This window comes from Staurois parvus, unplaced genomic scaffold (assembly GCF_062004578.1).
Source record: "Staurois parvus isolate SC_StPar_1 unplaced genomic scaffold, SC_StPar_1.0 ptg000827l, whole genome shotgun sequence".
In the NCBI taxonomy this organism is placed as follows: Eukaryota; Metazoa; Chordata; class Amphibia; order Anura; family Ranidae; genus Staurois; species Staurois parvus.
Genome location: NW_028318623.1, coordinates 3,214,244 through 3,230,914, shown reverse-complemented (window position 1 = coordinate 3,230,914; position 16,671 = coordinate 3,214,244). Strand labels below are relative to the sequence as shown.

The window sequence follows — 16,671 nt, the reverse complement described above, 5'->3', positions numbered from 1 at the left end:
CTCTGTGTCCTTGCCCAAACTCAAAAAAGCCTATGAAAAAGGTACCAGGGGCATCTCATGGGGCCCCCTACTGACCCCGGGCCCTCGGGCTGTGCCCAAGTTTCCAAATGGTCAGTCCGCCCCTGTCTATTGGATTTAGGTCAGGCGAGTGTGGGGGCATTCAGTGGTATCAATTCCTTCATCCTCCTGGGACTGCCTACATACACTGGCCACATGAGGCCAGGCATTGTCGTGCACCAGGAGCAACCCAGGACCCACTGCACCAGCGTAGGGTCTGACAATAGGTCCAAGGATTTCATTGTCTAGCCTGTAGAAGTCTGTGCATCCCTCCATGGATATGCCTCCCCAGACCCGAGTTTCCAAATGGTCAGTCCACCCCTGCCTTGGAGTGAGGATGTCAGAGGTTTCGTACCTGGAGGAAGCCCACACAGGCACAAGGAGAACATGCAAACTCCAGGCAGCTGGTGCCGTAGTCGGGATTCAAACCAACAACCCTAGTACTGCCGGGAAGAGGTGCTAACCATTTCGCCATCGTGCTGCCCCATTTCTATTGAGATTCAAATCATCCATGTTTTATTGCCTCGGAGTGAGGATATCAGAGGTTTCATTCCTAGACTTTCAAACCCTATATGGCTTTTATTAGATAGAATTGACCCAGCATAGAACAGATGATTGAAGAAGAACCCCAGATTTATTTTTTATGCATCTTTAATAAACCGGAGAAGGAGGCAGGGGGTCTTTTTTCACCTGCTAACAATTTTCTTAAACTTGGTATCAGCATTTCTCTTAATCATTCTTCATATCAGGTGAACAGGTAAGAGTTGCAAAAGTCACGACCCATAAAGTGTTGGCTGAAGGTCAAGCCAGGCTGTTGCCCATGCAAGAAAGGCCACATGTTGTTTTGTAGTCAAGTTGGATGCAAGAGAGCAACGATGAAAAGTTCGACAGAAGAGATCATCTTGAACACCACCACAGGGTGGCACCAAGGTACTTCGTCTACCACTGTAGAAATTTCTTACGGATTTCTTATGCCAATAATATTTACGTACATTTTTTATTATTCCGTTGATACTGACAACAGGGATGATTGAATTACAAGTGTATGCGCAATACTTCACAATACGTATTGCCAGGTACAACAGCTATATATAATAAATGTTGAAGTTCTGTATTTAGCTGATAGGCTGGATTTGTCGGTGAATGTGGTATTAAACTGGTCCGGGAACTATACTATCCCTGTCGGGCAGGACCAGGGGCGGACTGACAACTCATGGGGCCCCCAGGCAATAGGAAATCATGGGGCCCCTGTGTCCTCACCCACACTCAAACCACACCCAAAAAAGCCTATGACGTTTTTTTCTACAGCCAGTAAACCTCCCAGCATGTTCTCCTATGTGTCCATACACACATAGACTGCAATCAACGTTTTTTGGCTGGAAAAAAAACAGCGTTGTGGGTTTCTAGAGGAGTTTTTTAGCTGTAAAAACGCTCTAGTGCTAAAAAAAACAAGGCAAAACATGGTAAAATGCGTCAAAATGGTGTTTTTGGACTTTTTAAAAAATGTTTAAAAAACGTGTCAAAACGCCAGCAAACGCTGATGCAAAAACGCTAAAAAAAACTGAAAAACACGATTTTAGCTGTGAAAACGCTCTAACGCTGAAAAACGTGTCAAAATGCGGTAAAATGCTGCAAACTGGCATTTGTGCACTTTTTTTGACCGGTGTGCATGAGGACTCAAAAAAAATAATTTTTTGGTCCAAAAAAAACGAAAAAACGCAAACGCAAAAAAGTGGCAAAACGCCGCTAAAGGCTAATACAAAAATGCCAAAAAAGCGCTGAAAAACTCACGATTTTAGCTGTGAAAACGCTCTAATGCTGAAAAACGTGTAAAAATACGGTAAAATGCTGCAAACTGGCATTTGTGCACTTTTTTTGACCAGTGTGCATGAGGACTCAAAAAAAATAATTTTTTGGTCCAAAAAAACCGAAAAAACGCAAACGCAAAAAAGTGGCAAAACGCCGCTAAAGGCTAATACAAAAATGCCAAAAAAGCGCTGAAAAACTCACGATTTTAGCTGTGAAAACGCTCTAATGCTGAAAAACGCATCAAAATGCGGTAAAATGCTGCAAACTGGCATTTGTGCACTTTTTTTGACCAGTGTGCATGAGGACTCAAAAAAAAAATTTTTTGGTCCAAAAAAAAACGCAAACGCAAAAAAGTGGCAAAACGCCGCTAAATGCTAATACAAAAATGCCCAAAAAAAAGCTGAAAAACTCATGTGTTTGACGTTACTTTGCACAGCTAACTTTACCAGCGTTATTAAAACACCCCGTGTGCATGGAGCCTTAGGGTTCAGCAAATTTTGTCAAAAAATTCAGGGAACTTGAACTTAGAGGTGCATCCTATTCAAATGGAGCGCTTTCCTAGACTACAATAAAAATATGCAAATCCTTTGAAGAGGGGCGGACTGACAACTCATGGGGCCCCCGGGCGATAGGGGATCATGGGACCCCTGTGTCCTTGCCCAAACTCAAAAAAGCCTATGAAAAAGGTACCAGGGGCATTTCATGGGGCCCCCTACTGACCCCGGACCCTCGGGCAGTGCCTGAGTTTCCAAATGGTCAGTCCGCCCCTGGGCAGGACATAATGTAGTATTGATCAAGCACTGAACTGGAGCAAAGTGCAGCCCCAAAAAACTATTTGCTACTACCTGCTAAAGTAGCTTTCACCATCGGGGAACGTGTGTTCCATCTGCCTCGTGTTTGGTTGGGTTGATTGAAATAATAGAAATTGCCTATGTAGCTTTGGGAACTATAGTCCAAAGTAGTATATCAAGCCCTCATGCACACGGGATGTTTTTGGCTTTTGATGTTTTTTCCTACAGCTAGTAAACCCCCCAGCCAGGGGCGGACTGACCATTCGAGCACTTGGGCACTGCCCGAGGGCCCGGGGTCAGTAGGGGGCCCCATGAAATGCCCCTGGTACCTTTTATTGGCTTTTTTAGGGTGTACTTTGAGTGTGGGCAAGGACGCAGGGGCCACATAATCCCCTATTGCCCGGGGGCCCCATGAGTTGTCAGTCCGCCCCTGCCCCCAGCATGTTATCCTATGTGTCCATGCACACATAGACTGGAATCAACGTCTTTTGGCTGGGACGATTTTTGGCTGGAAAAACCCCAGAACAAGTGGGTTTCTAGAGGAGTTTTTTTAGCTGTAAAAACGCTCTAACACTAAGAAATGCAGCAAAAAACGCTAAAAAATATTAAAAAAATTAAAATGCGGAATAATGCGGCAAAACACCGCCCCCCAGCATGTTAAACTATGTGTCCATAGACTGGAATCAATGTTTTTTGGCTGGGACGATTTTTGGCTGGAAAAAAACCCAGAACTAGTGGGTTTCTAGAGGCGTTTTTAGCTGTAAAAACGCTGTAACACTGAAAAAAAGCTGAAAAATGCAGTAAAATGCTGCAAAACACCACATTTTTGGACTTCTTTTGACCAAAAAAAACTTTTTTTCTAGTAAAAAAAAACGCTAAAAAATTTTAAAAATGAAAATGCGGAATAATGCGGGAAAACACCACCCCCCAGCATGTTATCCTATGTGTCCATGCACACATAGACTGGAATCAATGTTTTTTGGCTGGGACGATTTTTGACTGGAAAAACCCCAGGACTAGTGGGTTTCTAGAGGAGTTTTTTCAGCTGGAAAGACGCTCTAACGCAAAACAACACATTTTTAGACTTTTTTTGACCAAAAATTTATTTTTTTGGACCAAAAAAAACGCAAAAAAATGCTAAAAATGAAAATGTGGAATAATGCGGGAAAACACCACCCCCCCAGCATGTTAAACTATGTGTCCATGCACACATAGACTGGAATCAAAGTTTTTTGACTGGGATGATTTTTGGCTGGAAAAAAACCCAGAACTAGTGGGTTTCTAGAGTTTTTTAGCTGTAAAAACGCTGTAACGCTGAAAAAAAGCTGAAAATGCAGTAAAACGCTGCAAAACACCACATTGTTGGACTTCTTTTGACCAAAAAAAACACTAAAAAATGCTAAAAATGAAAATGCGGAATAATGCGGGAAAACACCGCCCCCCCCCAGCATGTTAAACTATGTGTCCATGCACACATAGACTGTAATCAACGTTTTTTAGCTGGGACGAATTTTGTCTCGAAAAAAAACAGAACTAGCGGGTTTCTAGAGGGGTTTTGTAGCTTTAAAAACGCTCTAACGCTGAAAAAGCTGAAAAACGCAGTAAAACACGACAAAACAATACATTTTTGGACTTTTGTGGACCAAAACCAATTTTTTTTTGTAAAAAAAAAAACGATAAAAAATGAAAATGCGGAATAATGCGGGAAAACACTGCTAAACATGGCAAAACACCACATTTTTAGACTTTTTTGGAACAAAAAAAATTTTTTTGGTAAAAAAAACCCCTAAAAAATGAAAATGAGGAATAATGCGGGAAAACACCACTGAACATGGCAAAACACCACATTTTTAGACTTTTTTGGACCAAAAAAAATGTTTTTTTGGTAAAACAAACGCTAAAAAATGCTAAAAATGAAAATGCGGAATAATGCGGGAAAACACCGCCCCCCAGCATGTTATCCTATGTGTCCATGCACACATAGACTGGAATCAATGTTTTTTGGCTGGGACGCTTTTTGGCTGGAAAAAAACCCAGAACTAGTGGGTTTCTAGAGGAGCTTTTTAGCTGTAAAGACGCTCTAATGCTGAAAAAAAGCTGAAAAACGCAGTAAAACGCGGCAAAACACCACATTTTTGGACTCTTTTGGACCAAAAAAAACGCAAAAAAAATGCTAAAAATGAAAATGCGGAATAATGCGGGAAAACACCGCCCCCCAGCATATTATCCTATCTGTCCACGCACACATAGACTGGAATCAATGTTTTTTGGCTGGGACGCTTTTTGGTTGGAAAAAAACCCAGAACTAGTGGGTTTCTAGAGGAGTTTTTTTAGCTGTAAAAACACTCTAATGCTGAAAAAAAAAGAAGAAAAACGCAGCAGAACACCACATTTTAAGACTTTTTTGGACCAAAAAAAATTTTTTTTTGGGTAAAAAAAGAACGCTAAAAAAAGGTAAAAATGAAAATGCGGAATAATGTGGGAAAACACCGCTAAACACCACATTTTTAGACATTTTTGGAACAAAAAATATTTTTTTGGGTAAAAAAAACCCCCTAAAAATGCTAAAAATGAAAATGCGGAATAATGCGGGAAAACACCCCTAAACATGGCAAAATTCCGCTAAACACTAATGCAAGCTGAAAAACATTTTTAACGTGACTTTACACAGCTAACGTTACCAGCGACATCAAAACGTCTTGTGTGCGTGAGGGCTTATTGAACAAGCTGAAGCTAGAAACTGATTGGCTCCCATGCACAGCTGCACCAGAATTTGCAGGTTAGAAGCTGATGTTGCAATCTCCAGCTTTAGTAAATAAACCCCATTGCGTTTATGTGTACTAAAATTCATTAAAGTGATTTTTTTCCAAAAAATCTGCATTTGAAAAATTGCTGCGCAAATACCTTGTGACATAAAAAAATGGCAAAACAATTTTGTAGCAAAAAATGCTGATTTTTATGTGTGGTAGAGGGATGTCAGAATTAGCTCAAGTGGTTAAAGCACGGGTGTCAAACTGGCAGCCCTCCAGCTGTTCCCAAACTACAAGTCCCATGAGGCATTGCAAGACTGACAGTTACAAGCATGACTCCCGAAGGCAGAGGCATGATGGGACTTGTAGTTTGGGAACAGCTGGAGGGCCACCAGTTTGACTCCCGTGGGTTAAAGCATCCAGGAAGCATGTTATTCAAAGGCAGGGGCGGACTGACCATTTGGAAACTTGGGCACTGCCCGAGGGCCCGGGGTCAGTAGGGGGCCCCATGAGATGCCCCTGGTACCTTTTTCATAGGCTTTTTTGAGTTTGGGCAAGGACACAGGGGCCCCATGATCCCCTATCGCCCGGGGGCCCCATGAGTTGTCAGTCCGCCCCTGTTCAAAGGATTTGCATATTTTCATTGTAATCTCGGAAGGCGCTCGATTTCAATAGGATGCACCTCTAAGTTCAGGTTCCCTTTTACAAAATTTTTACAAAATTTGCTGAACCCTTAGGCTCCATGCACACGGGGTGTTTTAATAACGCTGGTAACGTTAGCTGTGCAAAGTAACGTCAAACATGTGAGTTTTTCAGCTTTTTTTGGCATTTTTGTATTAGCATTTAGCGGCGTTTTGACACTTTTTTTGCATTTGCGTTTTTTAGGGTTTTTTGACCAAAGAAATAATTTTTTTTGAGTCCTCATGCACACTGGTCAAAAAAATGCACAAATGCCAGTTTGCAGCATTTTACCGTATTTTTACACGTTTTTCAGCATTAGAGCGTTTTCACAGCTAAAATTGTGAGTTTTTCAGCTTTTTTTTGGCATTTTTGTATTAGCATTTAGTGGTCGTTTTGCCACTTTTTTGCGTTTGCGTTTTTTCGTTTTTTTTGGACCAAAAAATAATTTTTTTTGAGTCCTCATGCACACTGGTCAAAAAAAGTGCACAAATGCCAGTTTGCAGCATTTTCAGGTTTTTTTTAGCGTTTTTGCATTAGTGTTTACTGGCGTTTTGACACGTTTAGTGGTGTTTTCCCACGTTTTTTAAACGTTTCTTAAAAAGTCCAAAAACACAGTTTTGCCTCGTTTTTTAGCACTAGAACATTTTTACAGCTAAAAAACTCCTCTAGAAACCCACTACGCTGGGTTTTTTCCAGGCAAAAAACGTCCCTGCCAAAAAACGTTGATTCCAGTCTATGTGTGTATAGACACATAGGATAACATGCTGGGGGGGTTTACTGGCTGTAGAAAAAAACGTCAAAAGCCAAAAACAAGCTGCTGTAAAAACGTCCCGTGTGTAGGAGGACTTACCAGATAGAACCTGGGCAGGTTCTCCATCAGTACTTGGTATCTCGATTTTTGAATGGCTGAAATTGCACAACCCCAGATAACTACACAGGTTTTGTTTATTTGCACAGTCTGGCTTGAATGATTCACCCCCCAGGATCCTGATCATGCATCTGATAATAGTGTAATTAATCTTGTAGTCATACCGGATATTAGTTTTATGTCTGCTTTTATGTCTCATACAGTGTATTAGACTAAATGAATTCTCAGATTAGCCGTGGCTTGCGTCTCTTATAATGATATTTTCTCCAGTCCTGGGCTGATTATTTACATATAATAGGGACATAAAAAATGGCCTCATTTTTATAGGATAAGTGCAGCTATCCTTTTAGTCCCTTTCCACTAACCTGAGCAAAAAACATACAAATACACTCTCGCCTTTGATCACTAACAATAAAGTAAAGTTAATTATAATCTGCAGCTTTTGTCGCATACACAACTGAGTGTTATAAACAGAAATAAATAAAAACAGGGCTTACACCAATGAGCAATATATAGATAGATAGATAGATAGAGATAGAAATGAGAGAGAGAGAGAGAGATAGATAGATAGATAGAGGCGTACCTCAGTTTATGAGCGCCTCGGGTAACATAATTTCTGGTTTACAAATGAAAATCCATTGAAAATAATGCCTCGGTTTACAATTTTTTTTTGAACAAATTAATTGGTTTTCAATGCATTTACAATTTTTTTTTTAATCATGTCCCTGTACAGTATTTATGCCTGTAAAATGCACTTTATAAAGAGTTTTGAACAGATAAGACTTTTTTGACTTTTTTCTGACTTCAGGAATGGATTCATTGGTTTTCAATGTATTAAAATTTTTGGGGTTTTCATGATCTGTAAGCCATAATCATCACAATTATGACAAATCACGGCTTGAACTATCTTGCTTTGCATGTAATGAGTCTATCTCATATATTAGTTTCACCTTTTAAGTTGCATTACTGAAATAAATGAACTTTTGCACGATATTCTAATGTTTCAAGTTTCACCTATATATATATATATATATATATATATATATATATATATATATATGTCTATCTTTATCTATCTATCTAGAGATATACAGATAGATAGATAGATAGATAGATAGATAGATAGATAGATAGATAGATAGATATACAGTATGTATATCTCTCTCTCTATATATATATATACAGTATATATATATATATATATATATATATATATATATATATATATATATATATATATAAACAAAGTCCAATGAAAGTCCTTCTTTAAAAAAAAAAAAATCTATATAGTGATGTGTATTTTTAACCACTACGTGTTGTGAGATAAACAGGATTTGTGCTCCAATCCACCGTGAACACAGATAAATACTCTGCACTTGACTTCTTGTTCTCACCAATAAGTCAAGTAGCACTTGCTGTTAAACCAGGATACCACCAAGCCATCCACTGGGAACCCAGGACATCAATACACCTCCTGGTGTTGAGTCCTTGGACTTTATTTGTTTCTACATTTATTGCTCATTGGTGTAATTTCTGTCATTTATATCTGTTACTAACCTAAACTAGCCTAGCGCACCCTCTCCTTCTACAGATGCATACTTACCTCAATTTGGCTGCAGTTCTGCTGTTTGTTAACATCCAGCACCACAAGTCTTCTAAGTCCTGGCTATGGTACAGTCCCACAAGCTTCTATGGGATGCTCTGCCTTCATCTTCAGCTTCGGAACACCACCCTAAAAAGTATATGGACCTCTAACGCACAAACCTGGTCAGTTCAGTGAAGAAATGAGGTGCTGGATGTAAGCAAACACTGGATGGTCATTGGGTAGGGGTAAGTATGCATCTAAAGAGGGGAACGGTGAAAAGGGGCAAAAAGGTTGTAGGATGGGTTGGAGAAAAGGGGCAAAAAGGATAATTGCACTTTGTGTATTTATTCTTTAACCAAGGAAATAAATGAAAACACCCATGTAATGTATGAGCCAGAGCATTAAAGATCCTCAAAACCTGGGCTTTTCAAAGTACTACTTTTGACTATAGTTCCCAAAGCTACACAGGCAACTTCCATTATCTCAATCAACCCAACCAAACACTAAGAAGATGGAACAAATGCCCCCCAACCCCCCAATTATGAAAGCTGCAGTAGTATGTAGTAGCAAATAGTCTTGTGGGACTGCACATTGCTCCATTTCAGTGCTTGATCAACACTACATCATGTCCTGACTGACAGGGATAGTATAGTTCCAGACCAACGTCATCTGAGAAAGAGGAAAAAACACAGGAGGACGTGATCAGGTTAACTGCTAAATTCCTATGAAGGAAAGGGGGGTGGGGGTATTATTGCTGCCATTGCCACTGACAACAATGGAGGTGGGGGGGTATTATACTGCCATCAAAGAGGTGGGGGTTATTATTTCTGTTAGGAATATCAATGTCAAGGGCTGCTTTTGCTGTCACTCATTGGTTATTACTGATGCTACTCATACTAATAAAGAGAACTTCTTATTGCTAACAATGAAACCAGTAAAAGGGGGGCAGGGGCGGACTTACCATTTGGAAACTCGGGCCCGGGGTCAGTAGGGGGCCCCATGAGATGCCCCTGGTACCTTTTGCATAGGCTTTTTTGAGTTTGGGCAAGGACACAGGGGCCCCATGATCCCCTATTGCTCGGGGGCCCTGTGAGTTGTCAGTCCGCCCCTGGGGGGGGGGGGTATATTTGCTGATTCTATCACTGATAGCAGTGAGGGGCAGGGGGTATTATTGCCGAGCTGAACACCAATTTTCAGAAAACCTTGTGCGGCCATTTCTGGGGCAACTCCATACAGGCTAGTGTGGAAGGGGAGATCCATTGGTGGTATAAAGGGGAGAGAAGGGGCCCCAGGAGGATTAAACTTCCTGGAAAGGGTTCATTCTTATTTTATGCATACATTTTCCTAGTTTTATTATGACATAAATGACTATTGGGTTATGTTTTTGAATGCTAAAAAAAAGTTGATCTAGATTTAACTTTCTACTCAACTCGTAGATACAAGTGTGGCTCTTGGGCCCTTTAAAGTTGAGCACCATTGTCATATACCATAGGGAGCGTAAAAGACACCTCATGGTACAGTATGTGTGCATATTTATTTGCTGCCACTAATTTACTTCCTTAATGCTGAACTCTGACCTTACCTTAATTCTTTCACAGTGTACGTGCTTATCTCCTATACTGAAAATGCTTACTCTGATTTCACTGCACACTGTGAGCTTCTCATTCTGTGCATTAGAAGCTAAAGCAAGTCAGATCGAGCCCACCTTATTTCGTGGCTGGAGGTTATCTAGCATCATCTTCCCCAGCCTTAGTGTCTTTGGCCGGCCTCTTTCATTTATTGTATTTCTGCTCTTTCAATCATGGAGGCTCAGCATTATATGTAGACGTTATCTAGGGGGATCTGCATGCAAATACACCGTTTTTCAACCACCTAGTATCTGGTGCAATTATTTTGCTATGTATCTGTTTTGATGGTTTTAGAATTATCTACAATAAAGAGTGATTACTTTTTAAAATATGATGTGTGGTTTATATTGTATATTGACATAGTTCTGTTTAGATCTGTTTACCTAGTGATGTAAGTTATTTACTTAGTGATTAAGGTTAAGAAACAGGATGGTGAAAAAGACAACTGGTCTTTGGTGACTGGTTACTCAACGCAACATTATGTTTAGGAGTGATCCTTTTTTGAGGTCCGTACTTCCCGAGCATCCCAATGTTGTTTACAGAGGGGATCCTGCCATACATGATAAAATAACGCAGAATGTGCTGGACCCTCCTAGGAGGCCTCCTTTTTTGGATCTTTTGTTGTCTTTTATCCAAACGTGTCACATGTCAAGTTAATAGTTTTAAAGGCAGGAAAATTACATCTCTCCACTCCCAGTCAGCAAATAAAAAGTATGAAGTTATAAATGTCATAACCTGTTTAACTAAAAATGTTGTGTGCTTAATTCAGTGCCCCTGTGGCATGCAATATGTGGGATGCACTGTGCACAGGCTAAAAGTGCATCGCAAATATCAAATGCGGTTTTCGTGGCCATTTTCTATTGAGACATTATGCCAGATGTCATCAAAAAAATCCTGAGGGCACCCTGTTTATAGCCATTGATAAGTATTTACCCCACTGGGGGGGGGGTTCCATCAGAAGGAGATATCAATCTTAGGAACACAATGGATTTTTGACCTTAAGACCTATAGACCCCACGGCCTTAATGCTGACTGGGTTGTTAATTGTTTTATCAATAATAGTTGAATTTGTCTATTTGAATTTTTTTTTTTAATTTGTATTAAAAAAAATGTTTCTTCCTTTATAATGTTTCTATTTTGTAAGTCAAGGCATCTAACTCTTATGTATTGGCTCTTTCTGATTTATGGGGTTCTAGTTATATATTTTTTTTTAATATATCTTTTTATATGTATTACTTTTCCTCCACAAGATGACAGTATTATGTGCAGTACCATCGATATATTTTATAAGGGTCCAGACCAGGGGCGGACTGACAACTCATGGGGCCCCCAGGCAATAGGGGATCATGGGCCCCTGTATCCTTGCCCAAACTCAAAAAAGCCTATGAAAAAGGAAACAGGGGCATCTCATGGGGCTCCCCACTGACCCCGGGTCCTCGGGCAGTGTCCAAGTTTCCAAATGGTCAGTCCACCCCTGGTTCAGACTGAGCCGCTCATTGATTTGAGTGTGTTCTTTCCTACATATTATATGATCTGATACAGATCAGATGATTTTGCACAGTTGCTGAGCAACACATTGTATTTAAGCTGTTTTTATGTTTTTCTTATACAAGCTTTGATTCTTCCATCATTCTCCGGTGTCTAAAAAAGCAATGGTGTGTGATGTTGCCATCCGGTCACTCCCTCTGTGATGTCTATTATAATGAAATGCGTCGGGCGGGGCCCATAGGATTTAATGCCATCAAGCAAGCCGAAACTCGGAAGTAGGCTCTCCCCAACTACAGCCGGAGGATCTGATGCTCTAACATTTCTATATTCAATATTGCCCGTGATGCTCTTGCGGAATGTGAGTGTTTTTAATCTTTATTAAATTGTAAGTTGGTTTTACTATATCATGAGAGTTTCTTTTTTCTATTTATAATTCTATGGACAGCATTTGGAGTGGATTGAGGGAGAGAGTTATTTGAGATCCAGTGGTATCCTGGGGTTGAGCTTTAAAAGCGCATATGACCATTAATTTACAGGTGGTCAGAATATTTGGTGAGGTGCATCTGCACACACCACGGTGTCTGGTGGAAGCTTTCTTCTTTGATTGATGGAAGATCTACTGTGGAGGCTCCTATTTCCTCAGTCTGTAATCACCATTTTTTACTTTGATCCACTCTGATTTTCATTTTTGTTGGGCAGTATTTTTCATGTTTATTTTTTTAATTTTATGTGGACATTATTATGTTATTCACTACTTTTTGATTGAGGTGTTTGTGCACTCTTTTTGTGCATAATTTTGATTGAGTTATACATTTGTATTCTTTTGAAGGTATTATAGACACATTGGGGTAGATTTACTAAAACTGGTGCACTCAAAATCTGGTGCAGCTGTTCATGGGAGCCAATCAGCTTCTACAGTCAGCTTGTTCAATTAAGCTTTGGCAATAAAAACTGGAAGCTGATTGGTTTCCAGATTTTGCACTTTCCAGTTCTAGTAAATAAATCTGAGTGGGTGACTTACCACTGCACTTCTGTTCACATATATCTTGGTGAGGTGCCTCATAAAAAGTAAAATAATGTTGTGTTGTGCATGAATATACAGCCCACGCCCACCCCTCCAGACTGGCATCCATCTCCTCCCAACAGCCAGCCCATTGCTTGCAGGATGGAGAGCTCCTGATAGGTGTACTAAGGCAGGGTGCTATGATGTTTCCAGGAAGCTATGCACAGCACCCTGTCAGACCCTCCCACAATCTATGATCTGCCTGCATTACATAAAGAAGCACAGAGACCCAGTGATGACACCATAGACACATTACTAACCTACTAAACGGCATATCGACATGGATGTCACTCCACTTCCTCAAACTCAATCTTTCCAAAACTGAGCTCTTAGTATTCCCTGCAGCCCGTGCCACCTCCCCTGACTTCTCCATCAAGATCAATAACACAATCATCAATCCCTCCCCTCATGCCAGGGTACTAAGTGTAATCCTAGACTCCCATCTGTCTTTCCAGTCCCAAATCCAATCGCTGTCCAAATCTTGTAGACTTCACCTCCGCAACATCTCTAAGATACGACCGTTCCTAACCTCGGAAACCACTAAGCAACTTATTCACTTCCTTGTTATATCTCGCCTTGACTATTGTAACTCCCTCCTCATTGGCCGACCTCATCGCAGGCTATCCCCTCTTCAGTCCATCATGAATGCTACTGCCAGACTCATCCACCTTACTAACCATTCTGTATCTGCCACCCCTCTCTGCCAATCCCTCCACTGGCTTCCTATTGCCCAACGGATAAAATTCAAAACATTAACAATAACATATAAAGCCATTTATAACTCTGCCCCAAATTACATCACCGATCTTGTCTCCAAATATCACCCAAACCGTACACTCAGCTCCTCTCAAGACCTCCTGCTCTCTAGCTCCCCTGTCTCCTCCTCCCATGCTCATCTCCAGGACTTCTCCAGAGCTTCTCCCATCCTCTGGAACTCTCTACCCCAATTTATCAGACTATCACCTACTCTGCTCACTTTTAGGCGATCTCTGAAAACCTATCTCTTCACGGAAGCCTATCCTGCCCTCAGCTAATAATGGAATCTTCTATTCCTCCTACCAGTCCATCCCCCATAGTTACTACCTTTTGTACCACTAGCCCCTCCCTCTTAGATTGTAAGCTCCAAGGATCAGGCCCTCCTAACCATCTTGTATTGAACTGTATTGGTGCTGTATTGTCTCCCGTTATATTGTAAAGCGCTGAGCAAACTGTTGGCGCTATATAAATCCTGTATAATAATAATAATATATAAATCCTGTATAATAATAATAATATATAAATCCTGTATAATAATAATAATATATAAATCCTGTATAATAATAATAATTATAATAATATATAAATCCTGTATAATAATAATATATAAATCCTGTATAATACTAATAATAATATATAAATCCTGTATAATAATAATAATAATAATACAGATAATTTGGGGTATATAAGGAAAACTGAAAGGTTATATTTAAAAATCTCATCACATTGATGAAGGAGAAAAGGAGGGATTAGGAAAGGCAAAAACAATCTGTAAAAACTTCAGCTTTAAGCCATTTTGAGGCTCGCTTTAAACACTTGTTTGATATCATCAGAAACCATTTTTGTGGAAAATTGTGCTGCCCAGAGGAGAGCACTCTACTTTAAAAGCAGCAGCAACAAAGATATCTACACAGAACGTTTCTTAACAAAACATAAAACAAAGCTCCAATATAAAATGGTTATGATTTAACATGGAATGACATGAGGTCACATATCACACTTATGAACGGGGGGAGATCCACACCTGGAATGGGGTCTGCCCACTGTGATTCTTGATGTCTTTGCTTGATCCACGATACAGCAATACTCGAGCACAACTTTCCTGTAGCAAGATATAAAATAATACAGGCACGAGGGTAAGCAACTGTAGGCAGTGAACTAATAAAGTCATCCAGAAAAGAGTATATTTGGTCATGAAGTACCTTTGATATACCATTAAATTAGTATTTAGGTAAATAATTGCAGATAAATTGTATATTGAATATATAAAATATGAAGTATAGGATATTGATCATCTGGACCTTTTTGCTATATTTAAATGTATATGTTTATTTTAGATTAGGTTACAATATGGTGTAATTGGGTTCCTATAATTTTAATGGAAAGAATCCTTGTTCTTCTTTACATTGAACATAGTTCTTAATTACATTGGCTGTATGTTTGGGGTCGATGTCCTGCTGCAGAATAAATTTGGGACCAATCACACACCTCCCAGATGGCATGGCATGATCAGGGGCGGACTGACAACTCATGGGGCCCCCGGGCAATTGGGGATCATGGGGCCCCTGTGTCCTTGCCCACACTTAAAGCACACCCAAAAAAACCTATAAAAGGTACCAGGGGCATTTTGTGGGGCCCCCTACTGACCCCGGGCCCTCGGGCAGTGCCCGAGTGCTTGAATGGTTAGTCCGCCCCTGGGCATGATGGATAAGTATCTGCCTGTATCTCTCAGATTGAGGACACCATTGATCCTGATCAAATTTCCACCTCCATTTGCAGACATGCAGCCCCAAACATTTAGGGAACCTCCACCATACTTCACTGTTGTCTGCAGACACTTATTATTGTACTGCTCTCCATCTCTTTGCGAACAAACTGCCTCCTGCTACAGCCAAATATTTCACATTTTGACTTATCAGTCCAGAGCACCTGCTGCCATTTTTCCCAGTTCCTGTGTGTTCCTGCATGATTGAGTGACTTAGTTTTTTTTCACATCAGAGCTATGGCTTTTTGGATACAAATCTTCTATGAAGACCACTTCTGGCCAGACTTCTCCAGACATTAGAGATGGGTGTACCTGTGTCCTACTGGTTGCTGACAGTTCTGTGCTGATGGCACTGCTGGGCATTTTCTGATGTTGAAGGGAAGCATGATGTGTCTTTCATCTGCTGCATTGTTTCCTTGGAGGACAACTGCATCTACAGTCCTCAATATTGCCCGATCAATGGTGTCTTCAATGTTGATAAATACAAGCAGATACTTATCCATCAAACCATACCTTCAGGGAGGCCCCAAATTTATTCTACAGCAGGACAACCCAAACATACAGCCAATGTAATTAAGAACTATTCAGCATAAAGAAGAACAAGAAGTCCTGGAAGTGATGGTTTGGCCCCCACAGAGCCCTGATCTCAACACTATAGAGTCTGTCTGGGATTACAGTTCATGGAGAGACAGAAGGATTTGAGGTAGCCTGCATCCACAGATCTGTGTTTAGTTCTCTGAGATGCTTGGAACAACCTACCTGCCGAGTTCCTTCAAAACTTGTGTGCAAGTGTACCTAGAAGGATTGATGCTGTTTTGAAGGCAAAGGGTGATCACACCAAATATTAATTTTATTTGGATTTCTCTTCTGTTCATTTACTTTACATTTTGGTAATTGATAAAAATAAACTATTATTCTATATCTGAAAGTATTCTTCATGTACAGCATTTTTACACAATTGCCTATAATTTTTTGCACAGTACTGTGTGTTCTTGAGTAAGGTAGACTGGTGGTTTCCTATACTAAACACTTTAATGAACCTCCTGTTGCAAGTTCCAAGGAGTGCAAATGCTTCCATGGAGTTCTATATACAGTATCATCTTTATGGATTGCACCCAGGCTGCTATTGTTCTAAGAATTTATGGTGGGTGACCTCCAGGGGCGGACTGACAACTCATGGGGCCCCCGGGCAATAGGGGATCATGGGGCCCCTGTGTCCTTACCCAAACTCAAAAAAGCCTATGAAAAAGGTACCAGGGGCATCTCATGGGGCCCCCTACTGACCCTGGGCCCTCGGGCAGTGCCCGAGTTTACAAATGGTCAGTCTGCCCCTGGTGACCTCTATAGTATTGTTTTGATTTACCTCTGCTGCAAAACGTAAAACCCGTGAGTGCCTCTATACATGTTATATATATACTGTATATATATAT

The 16,671-nt window shown here is 40.5% G+C and overlaps 1 protein-coding gene across 1 annotated transcript in view; it reads right to left on the bottom strand.

Moving 5' to 3' along the window:
* SHANK1 (SH3 and multiple ankyrin repeat domains 1) overlaps positions 1–16,671 on the bottom strand; it is a 724,545-nt gene that overhangs the window by 230,529 nt on the left and 477,345 nt on the right. The window contains exon 9 of the mRNA XM_089655187.1: positions 14,501–14,578. Coding sequence (XP_089511313.1) covers positions 14,501–14,578 — 78 coding nt within the window. The remainder of the gene's footprint in view (positions 1–14,500; positions 14,579–16,671) is intronic.